At 40.2% G+C, this 16,407-nt stretch overlaps 1 protein-coding gene across 3 annotated transcripts in view; it reads right to left on the bottom strand.

The window, feature by feature from the left end:
- The window catches only part of utrn (utrophin), a 140,861-nt gene that overhangs the window by 112,882 nt on the left and 11,572 nt on the right, over positions 1-16,407 (bottom strand). For 2 of the 3 annotated variants that reach the window (XM_034900315.1, XM_034900314.1), the window contains 5 exons: positions 7,413-7,474; positions 6,232-6,324; positions 4,941-5,018; positions 2,078-2,170; positions 1,331-1,503 (listed from right to left, as the gene is read on the bottom strand). In XM_034900315.1, the coding sequence (XP_034756206.1) occupies positions 1,331-1,503; positions 2,078-2,170; positions 4,941-5,018; positions 6,232-6,324; positions 7,413-7,474 (499 nt within the window). Of the gene's footprint in view, positions 1-1,330; positions 1,504-2,077; positions 2,171-4,940; positions 5,019-6,231; positions 6,325-7,412; positions 7,475-15,562; positions 15,758-16,407 lie in introns of those variants that run through there. The other variant, XM_034900316.1, reaches the window with a different exon arrangement.

Genomic DNA, 16,407 nt, shown 5'->3' with positions numbered 1-16,407 from the left:
GTGGCATGGCAGGCGTAAACAGATCAAGTCAAGAAGTGTACACACACCCAGCAGGCGCTGACCTGTCAACCTGACCTCCCGCCACTTACAAAGCGTGGGTATCCTCACAATCTCTTCTTCGCAAACGTTTAGAGGCCTTGGTTCCTTTTTTTTTTGTTGCAATCAAATTCTTTTTTAAGCAAAAGTGCAAAACTATGGTCTAAATGACAATCTACAGAAACTACACATACCAAAAAAGGCACAGTGCACCTTTTCTACAATCCTTCCTTGCAATCAAATGTTTCCACACCAAAACAAAGAGGAAATACGGAAAGGAGGGAGACAACAAAAACACAACAGCAAGAACGATGTCTCCAGCTCCCAAACAGACACAGACAAACACACTGAAACAAGAGGCATTGACAGGGAGACCAGCATAAGACAAAAAGGACCAAACACACGCACAGATAGAAGCAAGAAGGCCGTAGCACAAATCTACAACATGGACTTCAAAGATTCAGCAATGCTGAGCCAAGTGTCCAAAGTCTTTCCTGGTGCTCCATTTATGCGAGCCGTGGAGAGCTCCATATATATGACATCCAAAAAGAAAAGGGTCCAAATACGAATAGACGAGTCATGAGGAGGTTTCCAACGGGTTGAAAGCATTCTCTTGGCCGCTGTAAGTCCAGCAAAAACAGCATGTTTTTGAGTTTTAGAGAGCTGGAGGGCTGACAAATCATTCAGAATCAAAACATAGACAGTAATAGGTACTGAATCATTGATCAGGACAGATATTTTGGATACAATACTGTTCCAGTACTGACCAAAAGAAGAGCACTTCCAGATCATGTGAAGATATGTAACTTGAGCTTTTAGTGGGAAGAAATTGCATTAAGGGCTTTTTATTATTTTCATGTGATGCATTATCACAGGGGTGAGATATGTCCTATTAAGGAAATTGTAGTAAATCTGCTGATGGTCTGGATTGTGTGATACTCCTGGAATGTTAGCTCAAACGTCATGCCAATCAAGATCGATACTCAGTCCTGGGCGAGGCCTTGGTTTCTTGAAAGCATTTGAAGGTCATATGTCAACTATATAATGAGAAATAAATCCTCCCACAGCAACAAATATCACAACACGGCACATAAAAGAGTATGGAAAATGCTGTCTCACAAAATTGGTAAGCAAGAAGTTAATAAAATTCAGACTAAATGTATCAAAACACAAAAACATGAATGTAGAGAGAGAATCATCCTATTAGGTTCATCAGATCGCTGAAGTGAAATGTTTGTTACCATGACCACATTTTGTGCTCCAGCCCCCCCCAGAATCTACAATCTCTACTCACCTGAAGTGGTGTAGGACGCCGTTGACAGCCAGGCCGTCAGCCCAGCTGGTGGTGAAGTTCAGCACATTGACTTCTGGGTATGAGCGGGTGCACTGGCGTACCCAACTCAATAAGATCTTCTCACTGTTGGTCTGCTGCAGGTTGGACATAATATCCTTCATGATGTCTTTCACCTAAACGATCATGGAAAAACGCACATCAATATGGGTGAACTGACATGAGTAAAAACGTGCAAATTTGCACATTTAGAGATTTCTTTTTTTGATGGAAAGTGAAAATTGTTCTAATGATCCTCTTATTATCAGGGGGGTCATGGCAGATTAGAGCATCATGCCCACTGTGATTGGCACAGATTTTTAAAATATGTAAGAAATTACATGAGGATGATAATGTAAGAATGTCGAGCATGGACAACAACAACCAGGAGTGACATTAATAGTAAATAAATTATAATTAATAATGAAAAACTAATATTGAAAGAACTGACAGTGCATAAATCCTTTAAACTTTGAACCTCTAGATTAATTTAATTGTAAGGTTTAAATGTAAAAGCAGTAGATGAACATGTTTACATGCATGCTCGCATTTGTGTGCACATCGATCCTGATTTTCCATCATCTGTATTTTTAATCCATCTGGGGATTCTTAGTTCACAGTCATAGCAAACATTAATGAGTCTTTGTGTGTATGTGCAGTGTGTGGGTGGAAAGAAAAGAACAGCATAGGTGTCTCTATACGTGTGCTCACCTGCCAGTGAAGAATAATACTCCAGATGAGGCCCAAAGTCAGTTTGTGATTCCCATCCACAATATCTGTCCCTCCTATGTTTACTAGATCAACCTGCAAGAAATAAGGATGACGATGAAAAGGACTCATTGAAAATAAATAATTAACAATAAATTCACAACTTGTATTATTAAGTAGAAATTATTTCTGTTTTGAGCAGATAAGTTGGAAAGCCAACTCAATTGCACACAATATAAAAGTTCTTGGGGAAAATCTTTTTTGTTTGCTGCAATAAAACATTTTTTCAAAATGAAGCTTATTACAGCACTTACAACCCCTTAAAGTAACACACTTTTAACATCTGACATTAGCATTCTTCATGAAGCGGAGTAATGGCTTCAAATCTTAATGAGTGTCCACATTGTTACAGTTAAAAACTTCTGAAGCATACATTTTCAACACACAGTGGATTATACTACCCTAATTACACCCTTCCAATGCTACTTATAAAGTGTGTCTGCTGCCTTGCCAGACACTTATGACACATTATGAGGTGAGGCCAAGTGCACTGATTACATAAAAATATTTTGGAAAGGATCAAGGCACAGAGTGGAACATGAGGGCAAGTGTCTGGTCAAAAAAGTGACCTCTCTGTCTACAGCAGAGCTGACCTTTCTCTAGTCCCAGGAAATAAATGATACTACAATAACAATATCACTCTAGTAAATCTTTAGATGCAGCTTTATTAGACTCATGTTCAACTTGCCCAGTAAGGTCCAGTTTTTCCACAGCTAGAACATGACATCAAAGGTCTATGTCTCCACATAGAGTTGGGATCCCCAGGTAAAAAGTTGTATTAATGTGCATAAAGAAGACAAGATAAAATGTAAAAATCTCCAAAAGGCATCAAATGACAGATTAGACATTTGTATAATGTCACAAAAAGTCAGATTTTGTTTCCATCATTTACACTTTCAAAATAACTGAAAACGCGCCTTAGGGGCGCCCTGCAGAGTTAATACCTTGTACTGCCCCCTTTGGCAAGTATCACAGCTTGAAAACAGTTCTTGTAACCAGCCAAGAGTCTTTCAGTTCTTGTTTGAGGTATCTTCGCTCTGTCTTACTTACAAAAGTCTTCCAGTTCTTTGAGATTTCCGGGCTGTCTGTCACGCACTGCTCTATACCCACAGATTTTCAATTTTGTTGAGGTCAGCAGATTGTGAAGGTCATGGCAAATCCTTCAACTTACATCTCTTAATGTAATTCACCGTGGATTTTGAGGTGTGTTTAGGATCATTATCCAATTGTAGAAGCCATCCTCTCTTTAACTTTAGCTTTTTCACAGACGGCATCAAGTTAGCGACCAAAATTTGCTGAAATGTTTTCGAATCCATTTTTCCTTCTACTCGTAAAATGTTTCCTGTGCCTCTGGCTGCAATACAACCCCAAAGCATGATTGATTCACCCCAATGCTTAACAGTTGGACAGAGGTTCTTTTCATAAAATTCTGTGCCCTTTCCTTTACAAACGTACCTTTGGTCATTCTGGCCAAAAAGTTCTATTTTAACCTCATCGGTCCACAGAACTTGTTTCCACAATGCATCAGGCTTGTATATATGTTCATTTGCAAACTTCAAACGCTGATTTTTTTGGTGAGGACGTAGAAGTGGTTTTCTTCTGATGACCCTGCAATGAAGACCATGTTTGTACAAGTATCTCTTTATAGTGAAATGGTGTCCCACAACTCCAGTGTCTGCCAGGTCTTTCTGGATGATCGTCACAATCCTGCGAGCTGTTCTGTCTGATATTTTTCTTGGTCTTCCAGATCTTGCTTTAACTTCCACTGTTCCTGATGACTGCCATTTCCTAATTTCATTCCGAACAGAGGATATTGGCACTTGAAAACGCTTTGCTATCTTCTTATAGCCTTCTCCTGCTTTCTGAGCATCAACTATTTTCAGTTTCAGTTTTCTAGACGACTGCTTAGAAGAAGCCATGGTGCTGATTGTTGGGGCAAGGTCAGATGAGTCTGGGCATTTAAAACCTTAAGATGGACATCACCTGTTCTTTCCAGACAATGATTGAGAACAATCCATGACACGGTCAGGTCTCAGCTTTCCAAATGGGGCGGAGCATGCTAGAAACTCTGCAGGGTGCCCAAACATTTGCACACGCCATTTTTTTGTTTTCTGTTATTTTGAAAGTGTAAATTATGGAAATAAAATCTAACTTTTTGTGAATGTCTAATCTATCATTTGATGCCTTTTGGACATTTTTACATATTTTCTTGGCTTTTTTAGGCACATTAATATAAATTTTTACCTGGGGCGCCCAAACTTTCGAACCCCACTGTACCTATGTACATAGCCACAGTATAGATTTAATGCAGAACGATAAATCACGCTTTAAAGCTTGTGGGAATTCTGGCCTTCCCTGCCAGCTGACAGTCTCTTCCCACAAACATGCACTCCCATTATCTCCCACTGCTAAGATCAAGAAATTAACACCAACTATTGCACACAGACAGATGAGGGAGCAAGGGAGGCAGACAGACAAAGAAAAATACAGAACTCGATGTGCAAGTATACATCCAAATAGATGGGCCATAAATGTACAAATCTCTGATAGTGTTACACAAAGTCAAATGTACCTTTGCAAAAAGACTTTGTGAGTTTTTACTTCAACAAAACACAACAGCAGCTACGTTTACAGTTCATTACAGTTCCTACTTCTCTGACTGAACTATCCTGTCATAGGCTGCTTAACTGAAACCCTGCAGTCTCTTTGACCTTAATGATGTATATGGTTTGTCTAAATGCATCTGCCAATCAGCAGCGGATGTGACAGTAGCTACAAAAAACAGCAGAAAAATCCAGATACTCACATTACATTGATGCAGAACTTGAAGTACTTTGTTGACGTTGTTGAGAGCGTGCACTCTGGTGGAGCCTCTCTCTTTGGTCTGAGGAACAAGAAACGCAACACAAATCATGTGACGACATGTTTAGTGTTTACTAGCTTATCATATGGCTGCAGGAATCTTTGGCAAGTGTGGCATTGCTACACAAATAAAAAAAAGGTATGTCATCACTCAGCAGAGTGTTGCTCTTTATACATTAAACCCCCTCATTACCCTATCAGCAGTGTCCACATGCCAACTTGTGGAAAGAATGGCAGAAAGAATAGCTGCCAACCACAAATCTTTTTTTAAATCGTCACATACCTCAACCACTCATTAGCACCCCATTATAGAATTAGTATCAGAAAGAGTGTGTGTGTGTGTGTGTGTGTGTGTGTGTGTGTGTGTGTGTGTGTGTGTGTGTGTGTGTGTGTGTGTGTGTGTGTGTGTGTGTGTGCATGTATGACATAGAGACAGTTGGCACTTAGTATGGCTGCAGGTGCTAGAAAGCAGATACGCTGCTGAAAGGGTGACAGTGAGGGGACACTGAAAGAACTAAAATGTGTGTTCATAAGTTGGAGACATACACACATACATAGTGATGGACACTGGTCAATCAAATGTTTATCTGTTTCTTTACCATTTTTCTATTTTTTTATAGATAGTGTTTGTTGGAGAAACGATACATAAAGTATCAATTTCACTGCCAAATCTGAAAATAAAATACATGCAGGAAATGCTACAATCTCTACAAATCTGCTAGTGATACAATGGGAGATTTAATTTGTTTGCAAAACATCTGTTCTTACTTTACGGTTTCTATTCAAGCATCCAAAATACATCTAGAGTTAACATTTAAGTTTACGTAAAGTAATGCCGGTGCTTGTACTGCTTTGAGTGGATGCAAAAAAATGCAGAGACATTTTAGTGTTGCTAACACCCTTGCTGGAAATTAGTGTTTTAAAAATGTCACCCTTGTTGTCCAGCTTCGTAAATGTATTCACACAACAAATTTTTTTTTTCATGCCACAGCTCAAGTTTTAAATTAAGTCAAAGTTTGGTAAGTGTGTGTTGACCAATTATTGATAAGGTAAACCAATAGTAGTGAAGCTAAGAAACAAATCTCAGGAATGTTAGGGTCAGATGACTCATTTCTAACTAATTTGTTTTTCCGTGTGACACAAAAAGGTCTGGAAACCTTGACACACACACACACACACACACACACACACACACACACACACACACACACACACACACACACACAGAAACTCACCAGTACAGTGCCAGTAAGACCCTCCAGCAGGTCTAGCAGCTTCCTCCCATCCTTCAGGTCAGAGAACATATCCTTGATGGGTGTCTTCCCCGTCTGATTGGAGAAAAGAGCACAACTGGTGAGAGCTGCAGATTGTGGCGCAGAAACAATAATCCACATGTTGCTGCAAGCAACCAATAAACAAGCCGATCAAAAAACACACTCAGACTTTTGTATTTCAGAGTTAAGATATTACCCATGGATCAACTATGTAAATTAATAAGTTCATTATGCGTTGTCAGGAACAGTCAAATTGTTACAAAAATGTACATGTCAGAATTGACAAAAAACCCTTTGAGAAGAATCGATAACATTTACATGCACTTTAATAAAAACGACTATGGCCATGAAACATGAGGCAGCAGAGAAGTTATGCAGGACATAACAAGCACTATCATACCCATCGCCATTCAACACTCTGAAACCATCAAAAGCAGAAAAGAAAACACAAAGTGAAACTAAGAGCATTTAAGAGCTTCAGAGATTATGTTAGCTGTTCTGAGGAGTGCAAATATTTAACCAAGACCCATTTGCAAAATTTAACTAAACATTTTTAACACAATTTGTAAATGGTGTGCTTGTAAGAAAAATTTGACAGGCAAACAGGACTACACGTAAAGCCATTAGCACTCTCTGAGAGAAACTGTTGCTGGGTAGAGCAATGGACTTGCATTACAACAAAAAATATGTTCTTTGTTCTAAACATTTGCAATTAGGGTTTGTGCTTTGTTTTCTCAAATTAAGATGAGATAGTATAAGTTAGTAAGTAGTATGAGTGCAACAAGATTTGCACAATGATAGGTAAACATTTTAACAGTTTAGTCCACTCCACTGCTAGCAGCAAAGTTGGCTGCTGGCGGACTGTCACCCTCTTCAGTGTGGGACAAGATACAGAAATCAAAGTCTCCAGGTACAGATTCATGTCAGAAATAGACTTAACATTTTAGGACCGAAATAACTTTCATTTAGTCCCACCACTTCACTCCCTCTGTAAAGTGTTTTCTTTCAATATCAGGCAGATGAAGCCCTTTAGTTTTAAAATCACTAATTCAGTTTCTTGGGTTCTCCAAATACATCTGCATTTTCTAGTGTGTTTTAAGTAATGCAGTTTGGCATTAATTTTAACTGGTCTACCATCTTACCTTGGAGAATTGTGCATTTATCCATTTGGTGAATGTTTTCTTCTGTACTGCATCATGCTCATCTGTGGGAGAGAATGAAAAGGGGTTGTTAGATAGGTGAACAGGTGTATCAAAAATTAAATTGACAAGTCACAGTATGTACGGTCTTATGAGGACAGCAAAGAACATTGTAAACACTTAAAAGTCCATTTCCACTTGTTTATTTCAGGAGCCCACTGGCCAAACACACTCTCGCGCCAACATGCTGGTAAATGGTAATTGTGGCTGGAGCCACAGCTTAAAAGCATCGTGATCAATGTGGCTGGAACATCAGAAAAGTACAGCAACAAAATGCAGGCAAGAGGGGTATTTGGATAATCTGTACAAAATTTAAAAAGGTATGCCTAGTCAGTAACGCCAACACACCACGTAAAATTACGTAAAAACTACAACTCTCTTGCCCATTTATAATGTTCCCCTGGTCTCGGAATCTAATTGTACAAATATTTCAAATTTCTTGCTGCTTGACTCCCTCCCTCCCCGCTCCCTCTTCCTTCTGTCCAACATGGCTCTCTAATAAGGCCTCATTGTGTGTCAGGCACAGGGTCAGCTGCTTTGATGAGCCTGGGCGATGGCTGGCTACTGTAATAGATCAAAGTATCTCATACAAAAAAACATTTGTTTTACTTTGTTAGTCCGACATTTAAAAGAATGTGGAGGAAAATCCATTAGAATTTATTTTTGCTTGAGACAAATTTAGATTTGGACAAAATTACATAGTGATAATAAATGAAGATGAATGTTTTACAAACATAAATGGGTATCAGATTTGGTGGCACAAACTGTGAGTAGAAAACATTTTGAACCGCACCCTTTTATGTAATATGTAAAGTGATGATTCAAAACATGTGATTAGAGCCTTTAAGATGCGAGGACTTAATTATTGTATCCCATAATTTAGTAAATTAAATCCCTTTGATTTTTTTTTTAGACAAAATATGCAAGTCATCACTTGCACTGACCAGGCCATGAAAAGAATTCATTTGGCACAGTCAAGTAATGATTGAAGGATTCATTCAATTCCAGACCAGTACATCAAATCATTGCACACACATAACATTCATAAACAAAGTTCAGCAGCAGTATGAACTTCCACAGCCAAATACAGACCAACAGCATCAACAATACAATTGTACAGAATTTTACGCCTGAGAGAACGGGTGCAATCTGTCACTGTGTCGAAGAACCTCCGATACACTAGTACTTCAGCCTGTCATGCTCTTAGTGTAGGTTAAGGTGGTCTATATCCTTGACGTTCCCATCCTGGGATTGCTCCATAGGAAATTCCACAGGATGCATGTATTTTAAACAATTTCCGTTTCCTTCCACTTTCTTTTTTGTTGGAATTTTAAACTCCGGTGGATTCATGAGGACTAAGGTTGACTGCTCCACAGATCTCTGCATTGTAAATTTAGACAGCTAGCTAGACTATCTGTTCAATCAGAGTTTTCTCTCTTGCAAAAATACTTTGCAGCAGCTCTGCGTGGAGCTTAGCACCGCCCAAGACAATTGTGAGTGGTTTAAAGAAATGCCAATAAACCAAAGCAGGTTTTTCCTCCCATTCCATTATGCTATGTGAAGCAGCCAGACCCTCCTCCACTTCGCAGCGTGTGGATGGTCTGGCAAAACGAGACTATGGTTAAGGTTATGTTTAGTTTCCTTTTTTCCCCATGTGCCCTTTCTGTACTGTAACCTCCTAAATAACCAGCTCATTGTGTTGTCAGTCTGTCTCAGAATTGTACACCTGGGGGGGTGGGTCAAAAAAGAAATGCATTCACATCTGCTTCTAAGCACCGTGATGGAGGTCCAAGACTGTAATCTAGGGCTGAGAAGTGGGTAAAAAAAAAAATGTTGGATGAGCATTTAACTGCCACTGTCATTCAACTAGCTGCTGGGTACAGCACCATGAACTGCACAAAAGGTCAAAGGTTATGATCACGAGCACCAGCAGTCATCAGCTTCTTTGTTTGGGGTGTGTGGAGTGTATGTTGTGTGTGTGTGCACAGCCGCTGGCTGTGTGAGAAGGGACATAAAAACAAAAATGTACTGCAAAAGGAGGCCAGAGGTGGGGATGAGAGAGGTGAGAGGATGAGATTAATGTAAATGTAAATGTAAATGTGCTGTATTTATATAGCGCTTTTCCAGTCTTAACAACTGCTCAAAGCGCTTTTACATCTACAGGGAACATTCACCATTCACACACATTCATACACTGTGGCAGGGGCTGCCGTACAAGGTGCCAACTGCTCATCAGATAAACATTCACACACATTCACACTCCGATGCGCAGCACCGGGGGCAACTCGGGGTTCAGTGTCTTGCCCAAGGACACTTCGACAATGACTGCAGGGGCGGGGATCGAACCACCAACCTTCCGATTGGCAGGCAACCGCTCTACCACTGAGCCACAGCCGCCCCATGGTGGTGGAAGATTGTTTTTTTGGAACTATAAAGGGTGTACGTATAAAGGGTGCTGTAAACTATTCAGATTGTAAAGCCCTGTAGAAGAAATTTGTGATTTTGGGCTATACAAAACAAAAAGACATTACATAATTGCGAATAAGACAAGACACAGTTTCTACCTTTTGTACGTTATCCCTAAATTCCATTCTTTGAATAGACATTCATTTATTCACTACACTTTAAAAGTTTTTAGTTGTCAAACATGTTGAATGCAGCTAAGTTGCTGTCAGGTATTTTTTTTATCCAGTGTCACAGTATGCATAAATATGTATAAATGTATGAAAATGTGTATGAGGACTAGTCTAGTTTTTAGTTTGTGTGTCATTCACAGTTGGAAATGGGGAAACATAATTTCTATATGATCTAAATGCTGCAAAATGTCATTAAAACCAGAGGAGAAGATGACTGGGGCGGAGACTTATGCTGGAAGTATGGAGGGTTATTTCTATGGAAAGAGACAACTGGAATGGTGACAGGGGGACAAAAGCAGGAGAAGCTAGTTTCCTAGCCTGGAATACACTACTTCTATTTGCAATTATCTTTAAAGTGCTTTGAACCATAACACTGTAAAAGGCCCAACTGAAAGAAATGTTGACCTATTTTTCCACATAAATCTCTGACAGGGACAATAAAACCTAATGAAGTCTTTCTCAAAAGGTGAAGAAGACAAAGACGTGATAGCTGAAGGTGATGCTGAATGAAGATGATGGAGAAAAGGATACAGGAGACAAAGAAGTCTTTGAAAAATAAAACAACAGCATGATTGACAAAGGGCATATGACATAACAGTAGCCCCCAATAACAGTAAATTACTTACAGGTGGAATGGTTGGTGGAGTGAGGAAGAACAATAGACATGCAGACCACAAGACAAAACAACAACAAAAACAGGAAAGAAGGTCACAAAGATAAAGAGAGGCAGCTAGAGGGAGAGAAAAATGCTGGCAAGAACTTTTAGAAAACAACTCACAAGGGGCATGATGAGCTGGACAGGTACAGTACAGACATGCTTTCAACACAATATCAATTTTCTTTTTATAAAAGTCCCATGCGGAGGCCCTACTATCCAGCCTTATCAGCACCCCTGTGGACGGCCTCTGAGGCCCCTGAGGGTCCCTGTGGGCTCAGGTCTCCTGTACTGTCCACCTTACCACCTTGACAGGACAATACACTTGATTCATACATGCTGCTCCAGCTCAATCTGTCTACTGCTCCTACTCACCACAGCACAGGAATGTCTTACTGCTGGCCAGATCAAAGCGACGGGTGTGTGTGTGTGTGTGTGTGTGTGTGTGTGTGTGTGTGTGTGTGTGTGTGTGTGCCTGTGTGTGTGCCTGTGTGTACCCTTCTGTATATCACCAATAAAACATATGTCCACTCACAGTATGGCACTTTGCTTAAGACTGTTAACATCTGCCAACACAAGTACTTCAGCCATGGATGTTGTATGTACCACTTACATGCTCACATTTATATGATGAAATCACGTCGTACACACTTAAAGTTAGTTGTGAACAAATTGTCAAATGAGCTGTGGCCCCTAAAAAAAAAAAATTCTGTCTAACAGAAAAGTGGTATGTGTGGTTGTGTTGTTCACCGAGACCTCACTCGAACCTCCACAGGCGGCACCCCTCATCTAAACCAAACGGAGCATTTCCAGTAAGCGAGAACGCATCTGACAGACATGTCCTGTTGTGTGCTACATGTGTGAAAGTAAAACTCCGGACAATGTCAGGACCTGATTCCTTGCATATTGTCTACAGTAACTACTAATTTTAATCCACTGCTGCTGCTGCTAATTGAAGCCTGTCCACATAACAACCTGGCCTGGTATATATTTAAACCATTAAAAAAGGTATCAATAGAGGCATTGGACATTTAAATTGATGGATTCCTTTTTAAGATAAATATTCTGGCTTCTAGTTCTGTTAATTATACTGTGGAATTAGAAGCATTACTGAAGTCTAGAATAGCTTACAAGAAAACAGTCTTTTAGGCAAGTGGAAGTGAACCAACTGGACTAGCAAAATGAAGCAATAAAGTCACAGGATCATTTGTTTGCAGAACAAATGTCACCCCTGTCAAATAATCAGTCAATATATTTCACATAACTGAGCGGCTCCCACTCACAATTGCTTTAAGCACAGTCGTGTACAGTGAATGTGCTGAGAAACAAATGATTCTCTTGCTCAACAGCCAAACAGGAAGTAGTAACTATATCAGGAAGAGTAAACCCCACTGGTGTCCTCTCACAGTTCACTAAGCACACACAAGCTCTCAATGTATTGTTATGTACACATATGCACGCTTGCACCACAATAGACTACACTGATGTGTTTCAAGTTTTGTGCAGATTTCCCTTTTGAACAAACATTTTATAAAATAAAACAAAAAAAAAGAGCTTTCTCCAAATGCAAGTGCGTCGATCAGAATGACGAATGGAAGAAAAAAACAGCTAAGGCAAATCATTTTGCAGAACCAAGAAAAAGCATTGAGATAGAAGTTTATTTTTTCTCAGATATGATTGTGATCTATTAAATTGTCTGGCTGCTCCCATTTCATTGACCCAGTGTTGACCAACAATATATAAGCAAGAGACAAATGGCAACCAAACCTCTAAATATGATAGAACAGGGAAGGCACAAAGTCATCTAAACACACACGTTCTTCAGCCAGCTGGGAATACAGGGCAGCAGAAACAGTCTATCAGTATACCCCCCCCCCCCCAACAGGTGGAGAGAGCCTGTGACCACACACCAGGGAGAAGGGGGAAAACGGTGGGAAGCACTGAGGTGAAAATCAAACAAACCATCAGGGTTTCCACAGCAGCATCACACAGTAAACATGAAAGCTCGAGCTTAGACAAATAGAGATATTTACAAAGTTTAGCCACACCAGTAAGCAGCAATTACCTTTAGCCAAGTTATACTTAAAGCTAGATAGACACTTTTAGATTTCTCCAATCATTGTTTTAATAAAGCTTTTAAAATGAATGTGTGGCCACTGAATGAATACGTGAGTAGCCATGCATTTAGTGCCATTATCAGCTGAAGCAGGAGAAAGGTTAATTGGCAGAAAACCAACTAGGAAGCGGTCAGTGTTTAAAGTCACTACACCAAAAATACTTGGGTCATTGGTGTGATGAAAAACGAAGGAAGGCTTAAACTATGTACGATTATGGTCAAAATGATAATCACAATTATTTTTTATCAATAATGAGATCACAATTAATTATCACAATTATTAGTGGATTTTAACCCAAACAAATTGTATTGCCACATAGTCTATTTATAACTGCTTTCACATCCATATTATGCTACATTCCTCTTATGCGGAAGTTGTATGTTGTATGCCCGTTATTTAATAGACAAAATATCAACGGGGATTTCAGTACCTCATTACGGTGCCACTTAAAATGTCTGCGTTGCTCTCTGATGCTCCAAAACAGACGTTAGATGCAACAGAAACATTGCTGCATGTCATGCTAGTAAACACTAATAACACCTTACACAGCAGGTAACGTTAGCTACAGTAGAAACTGGATTGACGAGGCTAAAACGTCCCTGAACTGAGCCCTAACATTTCATGCCTCAATGTCTTATAGCGGGTCCCCCCCCCCCTTGCTGTCACATGCCCTCTCATGGCCAACACCTGTAATTTGGCCTTCCTCTTTTTCGGCCTTGACTAAATCAGTTTGCCACATTCCGTAGCATCAAATCCTCCAAACTTAATCTTCCCAGATTTAAAATATACAGCAGCAACACATATAAATGAAAACTCTCTGAAATAAATAGCCTAGGATGTATTTAAAAAAAAATGTAACTCTGAGAAAGCTCCTTCACTTATTTTCAACAGCAATAACAGACTGATTAAAAGAGATAGGGAGAGAGTAAGTAACTAAGTAAACTTTATTTATATAGCCTCTTTTACAGGCAAGAAGGGTCACAAAGTGCTTTACAGTAAAAACAAATAAAACAGCAACACATAAAATGCTAAGCCATATTGATAGTTAAAAGCTTGTCTAAAAATGTGTCTTCAGGTGTTTTTTTAAAGTTTCCACAGAATCCAAAGCTCTCAAAGCTAAAGGGAGAGAGTTCCAGAGCCTTGGAGCCACCACAGAAAAGGCTCGATCACCTCTGGTTTTAAAACGTGTTCTGGGGACAGTTAAAAGGTCTTGGCCTGAAGACCTTAGAGAGCAACCAGAAGTGTGGGCGTGCAATAGATCCTGGATGCAAGCGGGAGCTTAAGAGGATGAGTGCGATGGACTGAGGTTTGCCCAGGTCCAGCAGGTTAAGTCTCACACACATACACACACACACACACACATTACTCAACAGCCTGTAGTTAGCTGCATTCAATAACTTCTGTGTTTTTCGCCATGGCCACCGCAACAGCAGAGAGTTACCAGCAGAAACACTGGTACAAATAAAAGATATGGGTAATGTAACGCAACATTAAACCATATCGATATAAACAACATTGCTTCGTTTCTGGAGAGGCGGCGGATGCGAGGACATTAGGTGGACCGGTGCGACCAAGGAAAAATGTTAGTCGCGCCCTAGAGCCCTGTGAGCTAACAGACACTAACTAGCACTGGTCACTGCTGTTCTCTGACGGGACAAAATGTTGCGTTTAATAGTAAACTGGTAAACCTTGTGACCGACGTATGACCGACTACTATCTGTTATGGAATTTTCCTCACATTACTCTGTCCTCTGTGACTGTCTATATCTAGAAACTAAGCTGCGCGGTGCAGGGAACAACTCTGACTGGCACATGATCAGACAGCGGTTTACGGAGCGGTAGATTGGCTTTGCAAAAAAACTAAGCGTTCTATGAATGGAATGGCACGTTTAAACTAAACTATCACTCGATCAAGCAAATTTGCTGGTGGGAAACCAAAATCGGGATTGTGATTAAAATTCTAATAAATTCTGCAGCCCTAATGTCTTGGCTACAAAACAACTCTCAAGCAGAAGCTGCACTCATGAAAAAGTTTCCAGGGGTGAACTTCACTTTGATGGGAGTCAGAAAGGAGGCTCAGCTGTTCACCTTCTTGTCTTTCAGTACAGCACCACCCACAACTTATTGGGGGGTACTAATCCTTACACAGGACACACACATACACAGTCCCACAACAATCAATCACACTGTTAGGCTTTCAAGTCAATCATTGTCCATCAAAAGCCCTCTGGCAAATGTCCTACTTTCCTCATTTGTAAACAAAAGAAGTGCACATAAAACTCAATCCTAATAACAGTTTAATGGCAGAGATGTTTTATTTTGACTATGTAGGTTGAGAGGAATGCATAGAATTCCTATCATTTCCTCATGAATTCCTCCCTCCTCCCTCCAGTGGTCACTTGTCTAAGCTTGTCCCAGCCGGTGCAGCCTTGTTGACACTCTTCCCGTGCCAAGATCTGGGAATTTGTAAGGAAAACACTTCAAAACGTCCAAAAGATTAGCCCATATATTTAGTGGCCTAAAATACACCTCTGTGGTGTGTCTGCGCATGCATTGATGTAATTAGAGGTAAACAAGAAAGGTATGGTGAGGGGTACCAGGATTTAGTGAAGTCAGAGCAGGCTGACAACTGGTGAGCAGTAGGTCAATTCAGAGGTTTAGGAAACACCTGTCAAAAGTTCTTACCTCTGAGTTTGAGCCCATACTCTGCCATCTTTTACCGTAAACTGCCACAATGCTTAACCGAAGAAACAGCAAAATCAACACCAAAAAAAAGGAGCTAGTCCAAGAGCATAGGCGGAAAACAGAGTTTGAAATTCCTGCTTCCCTCTCCTCTCTCTCTCTCTTCTGCCTCTGTCGCTCCTTGACCAGCGAGGGAGTAAAACATCAGAAGAATGATGCAGCAAAGAGAGAGGGGAGGGAAAAAGGGACACTGCCAATGAAAGAAAAACAGATTGGGGGCAGAGCAGAACAGGACAGGGCAAGCCTAGTGTAGGGAGTCATGTCGTGGGATAGGGGATGAACACAGGTAAACACTGAAAACACTGTTTGACAACATCCCTGCATGCAATAGGGCAGAGTGCATGTGCAAAGAAGATATCACCAAGAGATCACCGCACAAATTCAGACAACACAGGACTGTTGTTGAGGCATTGTGGTGGTGCAAAGGCTTTAACTTTCTGATCTTCATTTGCAGATGATATCTCCCCAACTCAAAGTTCGGGAAACAACACAAGCCCACCGTCATCAGATCTAATCCTGTTATACACTTTTCACCTTGCTACAACGTAGCTGCCGTAAGCCACATCATACACAGGAGCCTGAATGTAAGCAATCGGGATATAAAATAACTTCAGTGATGTAGTTATATTGAACAGTGTACAGTGAACAGTTGATGTAAAAAGACATGCACTTTAACAAAACAACTAGAAAAGGCTCTCCAGATGCAAAAGAGATGTCTATTCATTTCAATACAAACCTTGATGCAGTGTGAGAAAATGTGAAATAGGACCATAGTCTTATGATCTAAA

This window comes from Etheostoma cragini, chromosome 18, assembly GCF_013103735.1.
Source record: "Etheostoma cragini isolate CJK2018 chromosome 18, CSU_Ecrag_1.0, whole genome shotgun sequence".
Classification (NCBI taxonomy): domain Eukaryota; kingdom Metazoa; phylum Chordata; class Actinopteri; order Perciformes; family Percidae; genus Etheostoma; species Etheostoma cragini.
The sequence above is the reverse complement of the archived record's forward strand: the minus strand, read 5'-3'. Positions and strand labels throughout refer to the sequence as shown.